Genomic DNA, 16,051 nt, shown 5'->3' with positions numbered 1-16,051 from the left:
GAAATGGTCATTGTTGGAAGAGAAGACAAGCGTCTTTTGCATTTTTAGTAGAGTAGTAAAGTGGTCCAAAAGTGACCAAATTTACTGCTCTTTGGTTCATTGATTCATCCCTCTATTGAGTACATACTCCAGGAAAGCTGAAGACAAAAACAAAAAGTTCCACGTATACCAAAACATAGCAACACACTTTGTGGTAGCCAAGAAACAAAGTGATTGCCCATCAGTTAGAGAATGACTCAAATACTAGATGAATAGGATGGAGTATTGTGTTATTATGCAGTGAGGAATGGTGGGTGTGAAGAATTTAGAGAAATGTGAGATTTATATGAACTTATACAGACCAAACTTAACAGAACCAAGAGGAGAATGTTTACAGTCACTCTTAAGTGAAAAACATTCTAGGAATGGGGGCCGTCTAGATCAAAGGCAAAAAGATGGAAGGATGACATTGTATTAAATTCTAGGATAAAAAGAGATGTGGATGAGAGTCCATGCCTTTAAGGAACTTACATTGAGCTGGAGAGAGATGTCAGATACATGTGGGGGAGTAATGTCCAAGAAAAGGATAATGAAAGATCTGTAGGGATCTGTGGAGAAGGGAACCCAATGGAGAATGGGCAGTGCCTTCGTTGGCCTGATGGCAGGGCAAGTGGCAAGATGTCCAACCAAATGAGCTAGAATCGCTGTCTGTCTGAAGCTCCTCCCCCATTTTATACCTCTGAGAATTAATGTATAAATGTATATATATGTATAATGTATAATAATTATACATAATCAAGATAGTTGAGTATGTGAACTCAAGAATTGGACTTTAAATTAATCTTACCAGATTAAATCTGTTATTCTGACTTCTTAGACTCTAAGTTCTGTCTTTGAACATCTTAGTAATGCAGCTTTTGTGTCATTTGCAAACAAGGGGAGAAATGGGTTTTTGCCACCTGTCGTTGACTTGTCATTTGCCACTTTTCACACTTAAAAGAAGAGACTGTCTTGTGTATCTGTGTTTCCTTTGAGGCTTCCCCTTGTGGGCTCTTCTCTCTGGGTTTCTCTCTGCACCAGCTTCTCCTTGGACCTCCTGAATACCATACCAAAGCCACGGTTGTTTCCTCTCCCCATCCCCGACCCCCAAGCTCTCACCTAAAGCTTCACAAAAGGCCTTCACAGTCATGGGTCCGGACTTCTTTGGCAGGAAATTCCAGGGAGAGAAAGAACAATATGTGTTTCATCACATTCTGTTACTGATTTTTAAAAAATAATATTTCATTTATTTTCCAAATTACTTGCAGAGACAATTTTTAATATTTTATTTTTTTTCCTTTTTTATTAAAGCTTTTTATTTACAAAATATATGCATGGGTAATTTATCCCTCCTTCCTCCCACCCCTTCCCTACATGATAGGTAGTCTCAGACATGTTAAATATGTTAGCATATATGTTAAATCCAATGTATGTGTACATATTTATACAGTTAATTTGCTACATAAGAAAAATTGGATTAAGAGAGAGAAAAAATGAGAAAGAAAACAAAGTGCAAGCAAACAACAACAGAGAGAATGAGAATTCTGTGTTGTGTGCACACTCAGTTCCCACAGTCCTCTCTCTGGGTGTAGATGGCTCTCTTCATCACAGAATTATTGGAAGTGATCTGAATCATCTCATTGTTAGAAAAAGCCACATCCAACAGAATTGATCATCATCTAATCTTATTGTTTAACATTCATTTTAAAAATTGAGTTCTAAATTTTTCTCCATTCTCTCCCTCCCTTACCCTAAAACAGTAAGCAATTTGATGTAGATTTATATTTATATAGCTTATATATAAATATATTTATGTATATTTTATATATGTAGTATTATATAGATATAATATATGTTTATATCTATGCAAAATATATATTATAATGTTTATATATAAATATGTTATAAATAAAATACATATAAATATAATAATATATAAAATTATATAATTATATAAAATATAAATATATATTATATAAATATATATATGATTGTATATAATTGTATAAAATTCAGGTTTTTCTGAAATCTGCTTGTTCATCATTTCTTAGAGCACAATAATATTTCATTACATTTGTATACCACAATTTGTTGAGCCATTCCTCAATTGATACGCATCTCCTCAATTTCTAATTCTTTGCCATCACAAAAAAAGATGTTATAGATATTTTGGTACATGAAGGTCCTTTCCTTTTTTTTTTTATGATCTTTTTAGGATACAGGCCTAATAGTGTATTACTGGATCAAAGGGTATACACTTTGGGCATAATTCAAAATTGCTCTCTAGAACAATTGGATCATCTTACAACTCCACCAACAAACAGTGTATTAGTATCCCAACTTTCCCACATCTTTTAAAAAATTTATCATCTTCCTTTTCTGTCATATTAGCCAATCTGATAGATGGGAGGTGATATAATCAAAATATTCATTTTCTATCTCATAATGTTTCCTGTTTCTTGTTTGGTCAAAAATTTTTCTCTTTTCTGTAGATCTGACAAACTATTTCACAGCCTCCTGACTTGCTTATGGCATCACCCTTTATGTCTAAATCATATACTCATTTTGACCTTATCTTGGTATATGTATAAAAGACTGATCTTTACCTTGTTTCTGCCATCCTGTTTTCTAGTTTCCCCAATAATTTTTTGTCAGCCTTTGTCTCAGAAGCTGGGATCTTTAGATTTATCAAATACTAGATAACTATGGTCATTTACTATGATATATTTTGTATCTAATTTATTCCACTGATTTACCCCTCTATTTTTTAGCCAGTAACAGATAGTTATGGTGATTGCCACTTTATAATATAATTTGAGCGCTGGTATTATGAGGCTACCCTTCTTTGTAATTAAAAAAAAAAAACCCTAATTCCCTTGATATTCTTGATCTTTTGTGCTTCTGGATGAATTTTGTTAGAATTTTTTTTTTTTAATGCACAAAATAAAATACTCTTTTTTTCAGGATATCACCTCAGGAAGTGATCCCTTGGTTGCTGGGTCCATACAACCTCCCCAGAAACTTTCAGGAGGTTGTAACAATGCCTAATGAATCCTTTTTTCCAATTAAAAAAATTAAAGTTCTCTTAAATAAACAAAGAACAAGCTGTCCTTGGTATGATCAAAAAATTGAGCAGATGAAAAGTATTGTTTTGAAATGCAGTTTTAAAAAATGCTAAACAAGTGTGTGGGCCCGTGGTTAAGAGCACTTGCTCTGCCAGGCTTGACTAAGATGATGGTGTATGTGAGGGGCACCTCCTCCTCGCCCACTGGCAACACTTAGCAGGACACATCATACCAACTTCCTCACAACTGCAACATATTCAAGGAACCTTCAGATCATCTTGGTTCCTGCTCTTATACCCAAATCGGACACTTTTTAAGGAGTACATCTTAATGTTTTGTTTTTAAAGCTTTATTGCTGTTTTTTGCTTTTCCAGTACAGTAATTTCTGGATGTATTTCAGCCTCCCCCTTACCCTGGTAATTAAACTTTACTTTATTAAATCCCTTGTACCAAAGGGAGAAAAAAGCAAAAACTACCAATACAATGATTAAATCATCTCACAATAATGTAACACTCTGCCCGCCTTCAGTCCCATGAAATACTCTGGGACTGATGCTAGTTTTCCATTTAATTCAGTTTGGCTTTCTATTAGTCATCTTTTAAATCAGGGGTCCTCAAACTTTTTAAATAGGGGTCCAGTTCACTGTCCCCTCAGACTGTTGGAGGACTGGACTAGAGTAACAACAAAAACTTTGTTTTATGGGCCTTTAAATAAAGAAACTTCATAGCCCTGGGTGAGGGGGATAATTGTCATGAGCTGTCGCATCTGGCCTGCAGGCCGTAGTTTGAGGACCCCTGTTTGAAATAGTAATAGCTAGTGAATAGCCTTAACATTTTTAGATTTTTAAGATTTTTTTTAAAGATAAACTTTTAAGCTATTTAGAAATAGCTTATTCTCACAACTCCGGGAGGTAGGACCTAATATTGTGCCCATGTTACAGATGAGGAAACTGAGGCAGTCAGTTGTTAAGTGACTTGCTAAATTTAGATCATATAATCTAAGTGTCTGAGGCTGCATTTGAACCAAGGTCTTCCATTCACCATGTTCTGGGCTTTAACCAATGCACCAATTTCCATCCATCCATTGTTGTATTTGTTGCATATATTATCCTGATCCTACTTATTTTAATCTGCGCCACTAATTTTTGTAACGTGTCCCCATTTTTCTCTGAATTCCTCTTATTCCTCACTTTTTAAGAGAGTACATAACTGCATTCCATTCCATCTTTATAGCACAAGTTTATTCATCCCCAATCACTGCTCCCAAAAAGAACGTTTCCTTTGCTTTGCCCTACAAAAGTCCTGGGCTAACTAAGTGCTTTACGACTGACCTTCTTTGGCGTGTGTGCCCACCGGCACATACAGAGGGTCGGAGGGTATGACCAGTGTCACAAATAGTTCCCAAGAACAGTCGGACCAATTTGTAGCATTAGTGTGCCTATCTCCCCTGGCCCTTCGGCATTGACGGCTCTGCTGATTTGCAGGGTCTGTGATCGATCCTCAGCGTGGTTTTCATCTGCCCTTCCTATGAGCACTATTTCAAAAAGTTAATTTGGGGTTAATCCATTCATTTTGGATTGTGGCTTCTATACAGATAATACATTTCTTTGTCTATACATGTATTTGTGTGGATTAGACCCATCTGTCTCTCTCACATATATGTACGTATATATTATTTCCTCATTATCTCGCAGAATTTATTTTCCTCATTTTATTGATTTATTTTCAGCCAGGAGACGCAGGAGATAGAGCGCCGAGTCTAAAGTCAGTCTAAAGTCAATCCAGCCTCAGCGACTTATTAACTGTGATCCTGAGCAAGTCACCTAACCCTCTTTGCCTCAGTTTCCCCATCTGTAAAATAGGAATAGTAATACCTACCTCCTAGGATTGTTGTGAGCACCAAATGAGATAATAATTGTAAAGCACTTAGCATGATATTTGGTATTATTAAATGCCATATAAATTTTAGTTATTTTTGTTTTCCTTTTTTAATGTTTCCTATTAAACTTTGGCCCCGGGGGAGGTGGTCACTCATAAGTGATAAATAACCTATGAATGCCCCCGGAAGCCCTAGTGGAAAGAAGTTAATCTCACCTCCTCCCTTAGCTCAAGAACCCATTCCCAAAGACCTCATGGTGTCACACTTGGAGTTGATGCTTGGATTAAAGGTAGTTTTCCGGGCCTCCTGGAAGTGGAGGACCCTGAGGACCCCCTAGGGAATTCTGCCTCTCATGTGCCCTTTCTCCTTTGCAGGGACTTGGATTCACGGAGAGCCGAAATGACCATGACTGCCAACAAGAATGCCAGCATCACCCACGGAGCTGGAGGCACTAAACCCCCCCGGGAGACCCTGGGCCGGTGAGTGGGCTCCAGGACCTGGCTTCAGGGTTAGCACTGGGGGACTTCAGAGGCGTCCCACAAAGCCTGGCGACAGTTGGTCCGGCCTAAGGCAGGTGGGGTAGTGGGCAGAAGCCTGGCCTGTGAGAGCCGTCTCCTGCCATCGCCTGCCCTCGCCTGCCCTGAGACGGGTTTCAGGGATTATTCACCTCCCAGCAGGACGAGCCTGTTAGCCAGCGACAAGGGCCTTTCTCCTCCCCCAGAGATTTAGGGGACGGCAGGAAACAGGCGGTGTGAGAGAATGGGAGCCCGGGGGCTGAGACTGGCCAGATGTCCTAGTTCATTCATTCATAAACGCTGGCACTGGGAGAGGTACAGGTATGGAGGAGACCCTCTGCCTGGAGCCACCCGGGCCTGTCCTGGGTGTGGGGACCAGCTAGCCCGTGTCTCAGTCTGAGGTTGAGGAAGGGGCTGGGGAGTCTCATTGTGTGGGAAGTCCAGCCCACTGGTTGGCCCTTTCAGCAGGGGTCTGGAGCTGGGCTGGGAGCACCCCAGTTTTGGAGCTGGGACCCCTTTCTCCCTGGAGCCGGAGCTGATGAAGGTTCTTGGGTTTTGAGCCTCTCTCTAAGCATTTTTCTTTGTAGTGAATGACTCAATAAATTCATTATCCAATGATGTGGGGGATAGCAGGTCTTTCAGGGAGCTGGCTTAGAGTCTGGGCTTTTTACTAGCTGTGGGATCTTGCCCATGTCACAGCCTCAGAGTAGCTTCATCTGAAATGCTAAAGAGCTACAGAAACGTCATTATTCTTAATCGTGTGTCTGCTGTGTGCAAAGCACCGGAGACTCAGTTCCACAAATTTAGCCGAGTGTTGATTTGACTGTGCTGGGAGGAAGGAGAAAGGAGAGATAAGAGGTGATATTTGCCCATGGAACATCCCATCTAACAGGACTATAATACAAAAGAATAATTGTAGTAAATGCTTTTTCCATTGCCCAATTCTTCAGGACCCCATTTGGGGTTTTCTTGGCAGAGATAGTGCCGGGCTTTGCCATTTCCTTCTCCAGCTCATTTTACAGATGAGGAAACTGAGGCAGACTTGTCCAGAGTCATACAGCTAGTCAGTGTCTGAGGCCATATTTAAATTCAGGTCTTTCTGACTCCAGACCTGGTATTCTATTTACCGTGTCATCTGGTTGCATTATAGAACTGTGCACATAGTAGGTGCTTAATAAATGCTTGTTCTATTTCCTTTCCTGTGTGAGGTCTCAAGGAGAAGATTATTATTTCAACAGGTAAAAATTGGGTGAGGGTAGGGAGCTGTCACCGACAGTACTGATCCTCCAAGATGGTAATATTTCATGAGGCAGTTAGTCAAGCAGTAGATAGAGTGCAGAGCTTAGTCAGGAAGGTCTGGGTTCAAGTCCAGCCCCAGGGACTTACTGGCTTTGTGACCCAAGTAAGTCATTCAACCCTTTTAAGGGTCAGGATTCTCTTCTGTAAAATCGGGATAATAATATATACTTCCCAGGTTAATATTAGTAAAGTACTTCGCATAGTGGTGCTTAATAAATGCTTGTCACTTTCCTTTTTTCCTTCCATGGTTCATAATCATTTAGCAACACTAGAAGAAAGAATATTGAGGTTTAAAAACAAAACACACCGGTGTACTTGTTGGGGAGCAGATTAAGACTGCTAAAATCCCCAGGGCCATTTAGCCCACCATTTTACTCTTGTCCAGTTCTGGGCTCAGGTTGTTACAGAAACAGAATTAATAGTTTCACAGAATTTCTGAATTTCCCAATAGCTGATTCCTCAAAAAGAATCCCCCCTCCCCAAACAAAAACACTTGATAAATCACCCTCCAGCCTTGGTTGGAAGACTTCCAGGGAAGGGAAAGTTGTCGCCTCCAGAGACGCGTCATCCTACCTGGGAATAGTGGTCCTCAAATGAAGTTGTTTTATACATCAACCTAAATTTGCCTCTTGGCAATTTCCACCTTATTTCTACTTCTGCTCTGGAACCAAACAGGAGAAATCAAATCCCTCTTCTGTGTAACACCCTTGAAGACAAGTGCTGGGTCCCTGATGACCCTTCTCTTGTTCAAAATCCCAGGTCTTTACATAGAGAGCTGCCACCTTTCATCATCCTGGTTGTTTTCCTCATGCTATTCTCTCAGCTTATTGTCCTTCCTAAAAGGTGGTGCCCACAACAGGACGTATCCTTATTTCTAGGAACCCAATCTCTCTCAGAGAAGCTCAAGATGGCATGGATTTGTGGGGGTCGCCATATCATACTGTTAATTAATATTGGACCTGTGGCCCACTAAAAGTCCTTGATCTTTTTGGGACCAATGGCCTCCCATGTATTTTACTTATAAAATGAATTTTTGGAACCCAAGTGTAAGATTTTATTCCCATCATTATGACGTCAATTTACTACAAAATTAATGGAGATAAATATAAACTCCTTTTTATAGTGACTAAAGTAGACATTTTGATGGACCAGCTCAATGGAAGGCCCATCCAGCTCCATGTCATAATCGGGTCCAATTTTTCTTTCCATTAATGCCATTTCTATCTCCTCATATAGAACATTCCAGGGGTCCTCAAACTTTTTAAATAGGGGGTCAGTTCACTGTCCCTCAGACTATTGGAGGGCCGGACTACAGTAAAAACAAAAACTTTGTTTTGTGGGCCTTTAAATAAAGAAACTTCATAGCCCTGGGTGAGGGGGATAAACGTCCTCAGCTGCTGTATCTGGCCCACGGCCGTAGTTGGAGGACCCCTGAACTAAACTGTTAAAACATCCAAATGTTGTGGCTCTATCATCATTGCTGAAAAAAAATAATTTGTCATAGAAATTCTAGGAAATATTAGAATTTTCTTTCTATTGTCCTAATTGGCTCTTATCCTTAAATGCTTGGGGTGTAATCTCAGTTGATTGAGTTTTCTGCAAACTCCTTTTCCCCATTTGCTGCATCTCACTGTTGTATGAGGCAGTTTTGCTTTCAGTCTCCTTCTGACTCGAGTGTTTTGGTGGCTACTTAGAGTTCTACAGGACATTTTAATGTCTGCTCTTTTCTTCATTTCCTGCTTTCAGACCTTGGCTGAGAGGTCAGGATGGAGTTGGGATAATTGTCCACAGGGTTGTTCTTTCTAGGTGGATGCTGATCTTGCCCTTTACTCCATAGCCGACCAAAAGCCGGCTGATTCAGAAATGACTCCCATATGGATAATCGGTTGCTGCTTCTTGTTTTTGTTCTATAGTTTTGTTGGTTTGGGAATCCCCAGTGTGTAGACTCCCTCCCCTGAAGCAGGGAAGTACCTGTTCCACACCTGGTCTTAGAGTTTCCTGGGGCCACTGAGAAGGCAGGTGATGTGCTGGGTCACACAGCCAGCACCTGACAAAGGTCAGACTTGAATTTAGGTCATCCTGGTCTAAATGTGGAGCCATCCTACCCCTTTTCTGAGAGAGTTACAGAGCATGTGATCCAGAACCTAATGTCTAGTTTTATTGAAAATCAGTTTCACTTTTGCAGGCTCCCTGCTAGTTATGTTCTTTGGTTCATGCTCCTATGCAGGATATAATCTGGAAACACCAGAATTTAATTTGTGTCTAAATCTTTACCAAAAATATAAAGGGCTTTCAGATTCCATGCAAGCACTAGGGCTAATAACAACATATTGAATATAAAAAGAGGCCTTATAAAGCCCAGCAAAAAAATGAAAAGGACTCTCACCTGCACTTGCCTAAACATTCAAAACAACTCTCCTAGCCCTTCCCCAGAGATAACCCATTTACCCGCATTTACACTATTACCTTGGTTACTTCCCCTAGCCCAAAGGGAAAGCTATATTGATTGCTTGCTACAGCATCAAGCATCGGGCCCCTCCAGGGACCTGAGTGAATACTCAGTCAGTCCTCCTGACTCCTAATTCTACCCTGAGATTAAGGCCTCCATAAGTGAGGAAGGAACAGGGGGCACTTGAGAATCAACTCTGGTATTCCTGAACATGGTTTATACAATTCATAGTCATGGCAATGGACAGGGTCTGGGGTGTCCTCATCCTGTTCATACTTTTAAATCCCTTGCTGTTCCTTGGTTCCAGCATCTGCTTGGTCCAGAAAATCTATTGCTGCTTTGAGTTTTCACTAGTTTTCCCTTCCTTCCTCCCTTCCTCCTTTTTCCTTCCTTGCCTTCCTTTCTCCCTCCCCTCCTCCCTTCCTCCCCTCTTTTCTTCCCTCCTTCCTCCCTCCCTCCCTTCTTTCTCTCCTTCCCTCTTTCCCTTTCCTTCCTTCCCCTCCTCCTCCTTCTCATTTTCTTCTTCCTCCTCACAATTGGCAGCTAATTAAATATGGGGAAATGAAGGAGAGGGAAGCATCAGCAAGACCCAGAACTGGTGCCTAGAAGGGTGGTGGAGTCCTTGACAGAACTAGATGGTAGCTGGACTTTTCTGGGACTGGAGCAGGGGAAGAGAATTCTGTTCGGGGACTTGTTGAATTTGAGACACCTAGAGAGCATCTAGTTAAAAATGTCTAACAGGGAGCTGATTATTCAGGAAAAGAGCTCAAGAAAGAGGTGATAGCTGGATCTATAGATCAGGGACTTGGCTTCTTGGAGATAATAGAGCCCGTGGGGCTGATGAGATCACTGAGAAAGAGGCAGCTTAGAGAGGGAATAGGAGACTCAGACGGAGCTCCCCATGCATATTAGGGAGGGGTACGGCTGGAGATGTGTATGTGATGGAGCCAGAATGAGCTGGGAAATAGATAATAGGTAACCCAGGAGAGAAAAGTGTCGTGAAGTACCTGGAAAGGGAGAGAGCATCTAGGAGATGGCAGTTGGCTCTCAAACGCCGAGGGCTGGGCCGAGAAGGATGAGGACTGGGGAAAAGATTTGGCAGCTAAGACAGAGCAGTGGAAATTTTGGAGAGAGCAACTTCAATTGGGGAATGAGGTCAGAAACCAGAGTTTACAAGGAGTTTAAAAGTGAGTAAGAAGGAGAGCAAATGGAGGCAGTGGATGTAGACAGCTTTCTATAGGAGAGAGTACTGTAGGGAAGGGTAAGCTAAATGCATTTTTAAATTCATTAAGGTTAAATGAGCTTTAGGGAATGGCAAGGTTAAATGAATGTTAAAAGGAGGGGAGCTCTGCACATGTTTGGAGACAATACTGAATGAGTCAGTGAAGAGAGCTTACAGACCGTGGGAAAAGTCTGCAGAAGATGAGAAGGGATGGGATGCAGGGGACGAGAAGGGCTGCTCTGGGGATGTGAAGAGGAGCACCTGTTTTTGTCAAGTAAAGAAAGAGATGATGGAAGGTGATCTCAGGGGGTTCGAGATATAGAGAAATGGGCTAGAGGAACTTCTTGGGGTGTGATCCCTGTTTTTTCCAGTCAAATATGAGGAGTGATAGTCTGCTAAATGATGAGGAGGATTGGGGGTGGTATGGAAAGTTTGAAGAGATAAATTTAGAACAGCTGCTGTGAAGAAAAAAAAGATTGACCTTATCAATAGCAATGAGGGCTCACTTAAAAAAATAATATAAAACCCAACTCTTAATTATCTTTTGCCTAGTCTATTTCCATTGTTTTCTACCAAATCTCCTCCCCCCCTTCTCATCCTTAAAATCACAGAACAGTAGATCTAGAATTGATCTTAGATAAAGATTATCTAATAACAGCTTCCTCGTTTTCCTCTGGAAGAAACTGAAAGACTTCAGTCTGAGGCTATTAGTGGGAAAGCGTTCTTTCCACCACATGTACGACACTGCCAGATGAATCTCCCTAAAACATGAGTGTAGGATTGTCCCTCTCCTGCTCAGAAATCCTTATGGTTCCCCATTCTTGCATTGAAAGTTCTTCACAGTCTGCCCACCCTACCACTCTAGGCTTATTTTGCCCTTTTCTCCCCACACATTTCACTGTTTTTAAAACTGTTTGCTGAAGATATTGTACTTTCCCCGCATCTGTATCTTTATTTTTGTCCCCTTTGCCCAGAAACCTCCCCCCTCACTTCTACTGTCCCATTAAGACTCAGCTTAGATGCCAGCTTTTCTTGGGCCCTGAACCCTGAACGATCCTTCCTCTGTTGCTCCATAACACTTGGTTGGGAACATTCCTCTGATACTTGTTAAATGCCCTGATAGAAGTATTTGTATATGTTCTTTCTTCCTTACTTAGCTATAAATTCTTAGAGAAAAAGGAGTCAGCCTTGTACTGCGTGGGCCCACGTAGAACCAAGCACAGGGCTCTGTCAGTAAGTGTTCAGGACATGGAAAGAAAGAAAAATGGGAAGAGAGGAAGAGGGTTAAGAGAAAAAGAAAGAATGAGGAAGAGAAATGGGACAGAGAGGGGAAGGAGGAGGGGAAATGAAGAGGGGAGGTGGGAAAGGGAGAGAAGGGATAAGCAATGAAGAAGGGAGGGAGGAGAAGGAGAAGGTGAATCCAAAGGGAAGGGGAAAGGAGGAAGAATAGTTGTCTGAAATTGGCAAAAAAACTGAAAATAGGAAGGAGAGTTAGGAGAGTTTGTCTTTCCACTCTGATGGCATCTCAGCATCTGGGTTCTGGGCTTCCCATCGTGCCCTGTGCTCTGAATTCCCCTCCACCCCTATTTATACTAACAGTTTAGGTCCATAGAGGATGGCTACTACATCTTCCTTCAGGGTCCTAGGAGACTGTGCAAATCTAGGGGAGGGTATTTTCTAGTACCCTTCAAGCTTCCCCTCCACCTCAAAGATAATGTTTGTACAAGTCATCCAGATTTAATTAACTTTTAGAAAAGGGTATTTTATTAAAATATTATTGTAGAACATTTGGTACAAAACATCTCCCTGAAAGTCTGTGACCCGCTCTTCCATCACTACATAAAAGATAATCAAGGGGAAAGAGGGCCCCCCCTTAGAGCACATGGCAAAGGTGTGGGGCACTTTTCTGCTGGGCTCCTCAGCGTGTGTCCAGTCTGTCCTTGGCCACCAGATTGATGCTTCTAGGAGTGCTTCTGAAAAGTCTCCATCCTCAGACCATTGGAAGTTCGCAAGGTTCCTGATTGGTCCAGGGGGAGACACAGAGACTCTTCTCCTCCTCCATCCCTCCTTATCAGGGATGTCTTCGGTGGGTCTTGGCTGTAAAGGGCTCTTACTTAGTCCTCCCAACCAATTGCATTGTGCCCCATTTCATCCAAGGCTTTCTTCCCTGCTTGTGAGTTGTTCAGGTGCATCTAAGGCCCTTGATTGACAGTGGCAGTCTCTCCTGGTGAAGGTAGTTACTTTACGAGGGAATCTTGATTGATTCCACAGAGATATCCAAGTCTTGTTCGCATTAGTATATCTGCTGTTTCAATCAGGGGGATCTTGCAGGGTCCCCACCTGCCCTTCCGCCATCCTGGAAGGAGAGGAGAGAGAGTTATAGCAGGATTGGGCTTGAGCCCAATGTCGATCTGGGAATGTTCTGTGGGCCCTACAAAGGGCGGGCCTAAAGCAGCAACTCCTAGTTGGTCCCTTGGCCACCAATTCAAGAGGAAAAAAGGTCAGATGGAGAAATTAAGGCTCCACCCCCTCGCCAGCTGTCCCTTAGAGATGGATCAGAGGAGAAAACTTCCTCCGTGATCTCCTTATAGCCTATTAAGTGGGCAGCTTTCCTGGCCCAGTGCCAGCTTCCCACTCCCAGAAGGACTTGCCGGGTCATACATGCCCTTTAGCCAGAGTATAGATCTTGGACCTTTTGGTGTCCCTAGAACTTCTGAGAGCTGCGGCAAAGGGTGGGAAATGAAGGACTGTTGTTGAGCAGAGTTCTTTGAAAGGGGCTGTTTTTCTCCCTAATTCCTTCCCTCGGAGATCCACCCAGAACTCATCTCCCTCATGAGGCCTTCTCAGAGTAGCCAGTTACTTCCTACCACAAACACACTGGTTCTCTTCCACGTCACAATCCAGCTAGAATTGTGCTGGAAATTGTTTCTGCCTCCCCTGTCTCAGCAACCCCAAGAGCCAGGACTCAGGTTCTTCTGCTCCATAAGGACAGGAGCCCAGCCTGCGGTTCCGACCCACTGTGGGTCCCAGCCACGGACTGGACTCCTGCCCTTTGAGAGGACAAACTCACAAGGTCTCCGCAGAAATGCATCCACTCCCCAGCTTCCCCCACAGACTAGAGCCAGCCCGACTGCATTCTTTTGTCAGTGCCCTTGTTTACTTTCCCTGGATATAGCTGGCACATGTGGCCTTGCCTCCCCGGCCCGGGAGAGGTAGGGTCCGTGATTTCCTTGTTCAGTTAGTTCGGGGCAGAGCCGGGTAGGTCCATATCAGTGGGGATTGACCCAAGAGTCCTGAACCAGTAGGGAGCCTTTAAGGCTAATGGTTAATGCCCAGGCAGGGCACAGAATGTGGTGGGTGGTGATGGGAGAGCCCAAGGGGCACCAGACCCAGATGAGAAGCCCTGGGCCCAGCCAGCCCTACACAAGCTGGATTTCCAACTGCTCGCTCCTCCAGGTGTTAAAGGTAGTCCTCCCAGTGGAAAAGTCCACGACCCGGTTTGCCAATAAATGCTGCATCCTCTGCCGAGAACTCATTGTCTGGCTGTGTTACATGAGAATCTCCTGTGTCACTAACTCAGGGGCTGGGCCATGTTCTCAAGGGGATCAGAGTGCAAACTACATCTTACCCGGGCTTTATCTCTCCGTATCAAGGTCTTTGTGTCTCAGTTTTTCAATTTCTTCCCATCTCTTTTGCTCCTTTAAGCCCCTCTAGCCTAATCTCATTCTTTTTCAGCATCTCTGCCTTTTTCTATTTTTGTATTTCTTTTCTTTCTTTCTTTCCCTCCCTCCCTCCCTCCCTCCCTCCCTCCTTCCTTCCTTCCTTCCTTCCTTCCTTCCTTCCTTCCTTCCTTCCTTCCTTCCTTCCTTCCTTCTTTCTTTTAATCCATTTACTTTCCCTGTCACCTTCCACCTTGGGTCCCCATCTCTTCGGACTGATTTCTTTCTTCTCCCTTATTCTCTGACTTGACCACAGGGTCATGTTGACATCATAGAAAAACCAAACAGAAAACCAGTTATCTGCCTGGTGGATATTCTTTCCCCGAAACCTCTCCCATAACCTCTCCCAAATCAGACACCTCTGAGCATGTGGGGCTTGCTGTTTGCCAGGGGTCAGGTCAAAGCCCAGCCAAGTTCTGCACTGAGATCTAGGCGATTCCAGTCGCTGAGCGTGAAGGGTATGATTTAATACCTGTTGGCTTTTTACTTACTCATCTAGAGTTTGTCTTCCTGGGGATAAGGCCTAAATGTTTGTGTTTGCAAAATGCTTTTTGGTAGATGAACCCACAGGGGAGAAACTGGAAGCCACTCCCTATGGACGGGATAGAAAAGGACAGAAAAAGGGCCTTTTTGTCTCCTTTCACAGGGCCTCCTCCACTCCCTTGAGAGGAAAGGAAGAATAGAAAGGGGTGCAGGGTGGAGAACTAATACTGCATGTGCATTCTCCATATACTGTTCCACATTGACCTAATGACAAATTTATACTTTAAATCCCCAAATCAGGTTGGAAGGAATCTCAGCAGCTATTTAAGTTTAGCTTACACCAAAGGCAAGAATTCCTTCTGAAATGCACCTAACAAGTGGTCAGCCAGCCTTTGTTTGACCATGACCTGTACTGTCTTTGGCTCACTTTGGGCCAGCTCTACATTATTAGAAAGTTCTTTTAAACCAACTTATTTCCCTCTTTGAAACTTGGTTTCTAGCTAAGAGGAGCTGGGAAAAGGCGAGTGTAATCCCTTTTCTGTGAGATAATCTTTCAGTTATTTGTCCCCTGCTAAGTCTTTTCTTTCTCAAGGCTAAACACCTCCAATTCCTTCAGAGATGTTTATGTGCTATCAACTCTGGAGCCTTTCACTACCCTGGCTGCCTTCCTCTGGACAGTCTGGGGCTTGCTTCTAAAACATGGCGCTCGGAACCAAACACAGTAGTCCAGATAAGGTCTCTATATAATGGAACTGTCACCTTCCCAGTCCCCAAAGCTATGTCTTTCTTAATACACCCAAAGACGGCTTTAGCTTTCTTTGCTCTTCTTGCCTATTGTTTTCTTTAATTAAATTTTATTTTCTCCTGTCAGTGAAAATCTGCTTTCTCCATTTTTCTAATTGAGAAAGAAAGGAAAATAAGTTCCATCAAAAATGTGTAACAAGCAAAAAAATTCTCTCATTGGCAGTGTTCAAAAAAAGAGGTTTAGGCTGCACTCTGAGTCTGTCTCCTCACTCATCAAGTGAGGGTAGCAGGTTTTAACATAAGTCTTAAGGAAATATCATTTCCTTTGGTCATTGCAATGATCCATGTTCCTAAGTCCTTCAGAGCTGTTTGTCTTTGTAATTTTTTTTGTATAAATTTTTCTGTTAACTTCTCTTTGTATCTGTTCATGTAAATCTCAGGTTTTTCTGAAACCATCCAGCTCTCCACCATTTCTTGTTGTACAAAAGTATTCCATCACAAGACCACAGCTTGTTCAGCTGTTCCCCAACGGGTGGGCGCCCTCCAATTTCTGATTCCTTGGTATCACAAAAAAAGAGCTGCTATAAATATTTTTGTACATGTGGATCCTTTTCCTCTTTGATGGTTGCTGGCAGGTTTGTACTGCTAGAAGTGATCT

At 42.7% G+C, this 16,051-nt stretch overlaps 1 protein-coding gene across 5 annotated transcripts in view; it reads left to right on the top strand.

Moving 5' to 3' along the window:
- The window catches only part of DENND2B (DENN domain containing 2B), a 200,096-nt gene that overhangs the window by 123,173 nt on the left and 60,872 nt on the right, over positions 1 to 16,051 (top strand). For all 5 annotated transcript variants that reach the window (XM_031941941.1, XM_031941942.1, XM_031941943.1 and 2 more), the window contains one exon: positions 5,337 to 5,441. In XM_031941941.1, the coding sequence (XP_031797801.1) occupies positions 5,362 to 5,441 (80 nt within the window). In that variant the 5' untranslated portion in view covers positions 5,337 to 5,361. The remainder of the gene's footprint in view (positions 1 to 5,336; positions 5,442 to 16,051) is intronic.

The sequence above is a fragment of the Sarcophilus harrisii genome, chromosome 6 (genome assembly GCF_902635505.1).
Source record: "Sarcophilus harrisii chromosome 6, mSarHar1.11, whole genome shotgun sequence".
In the NCBI taxonomy this organism is placed as follows: domain Eukaryota; kingdom Metazoa; phylum Chordata; class Mammalia; order Dasyuromorphia; family Dasyuridae; genus Sarcophilus; species Sarcophilus harrisii.
This window is presented reverse-complemented; position numbering and strand designations above follow the sequence as displayed.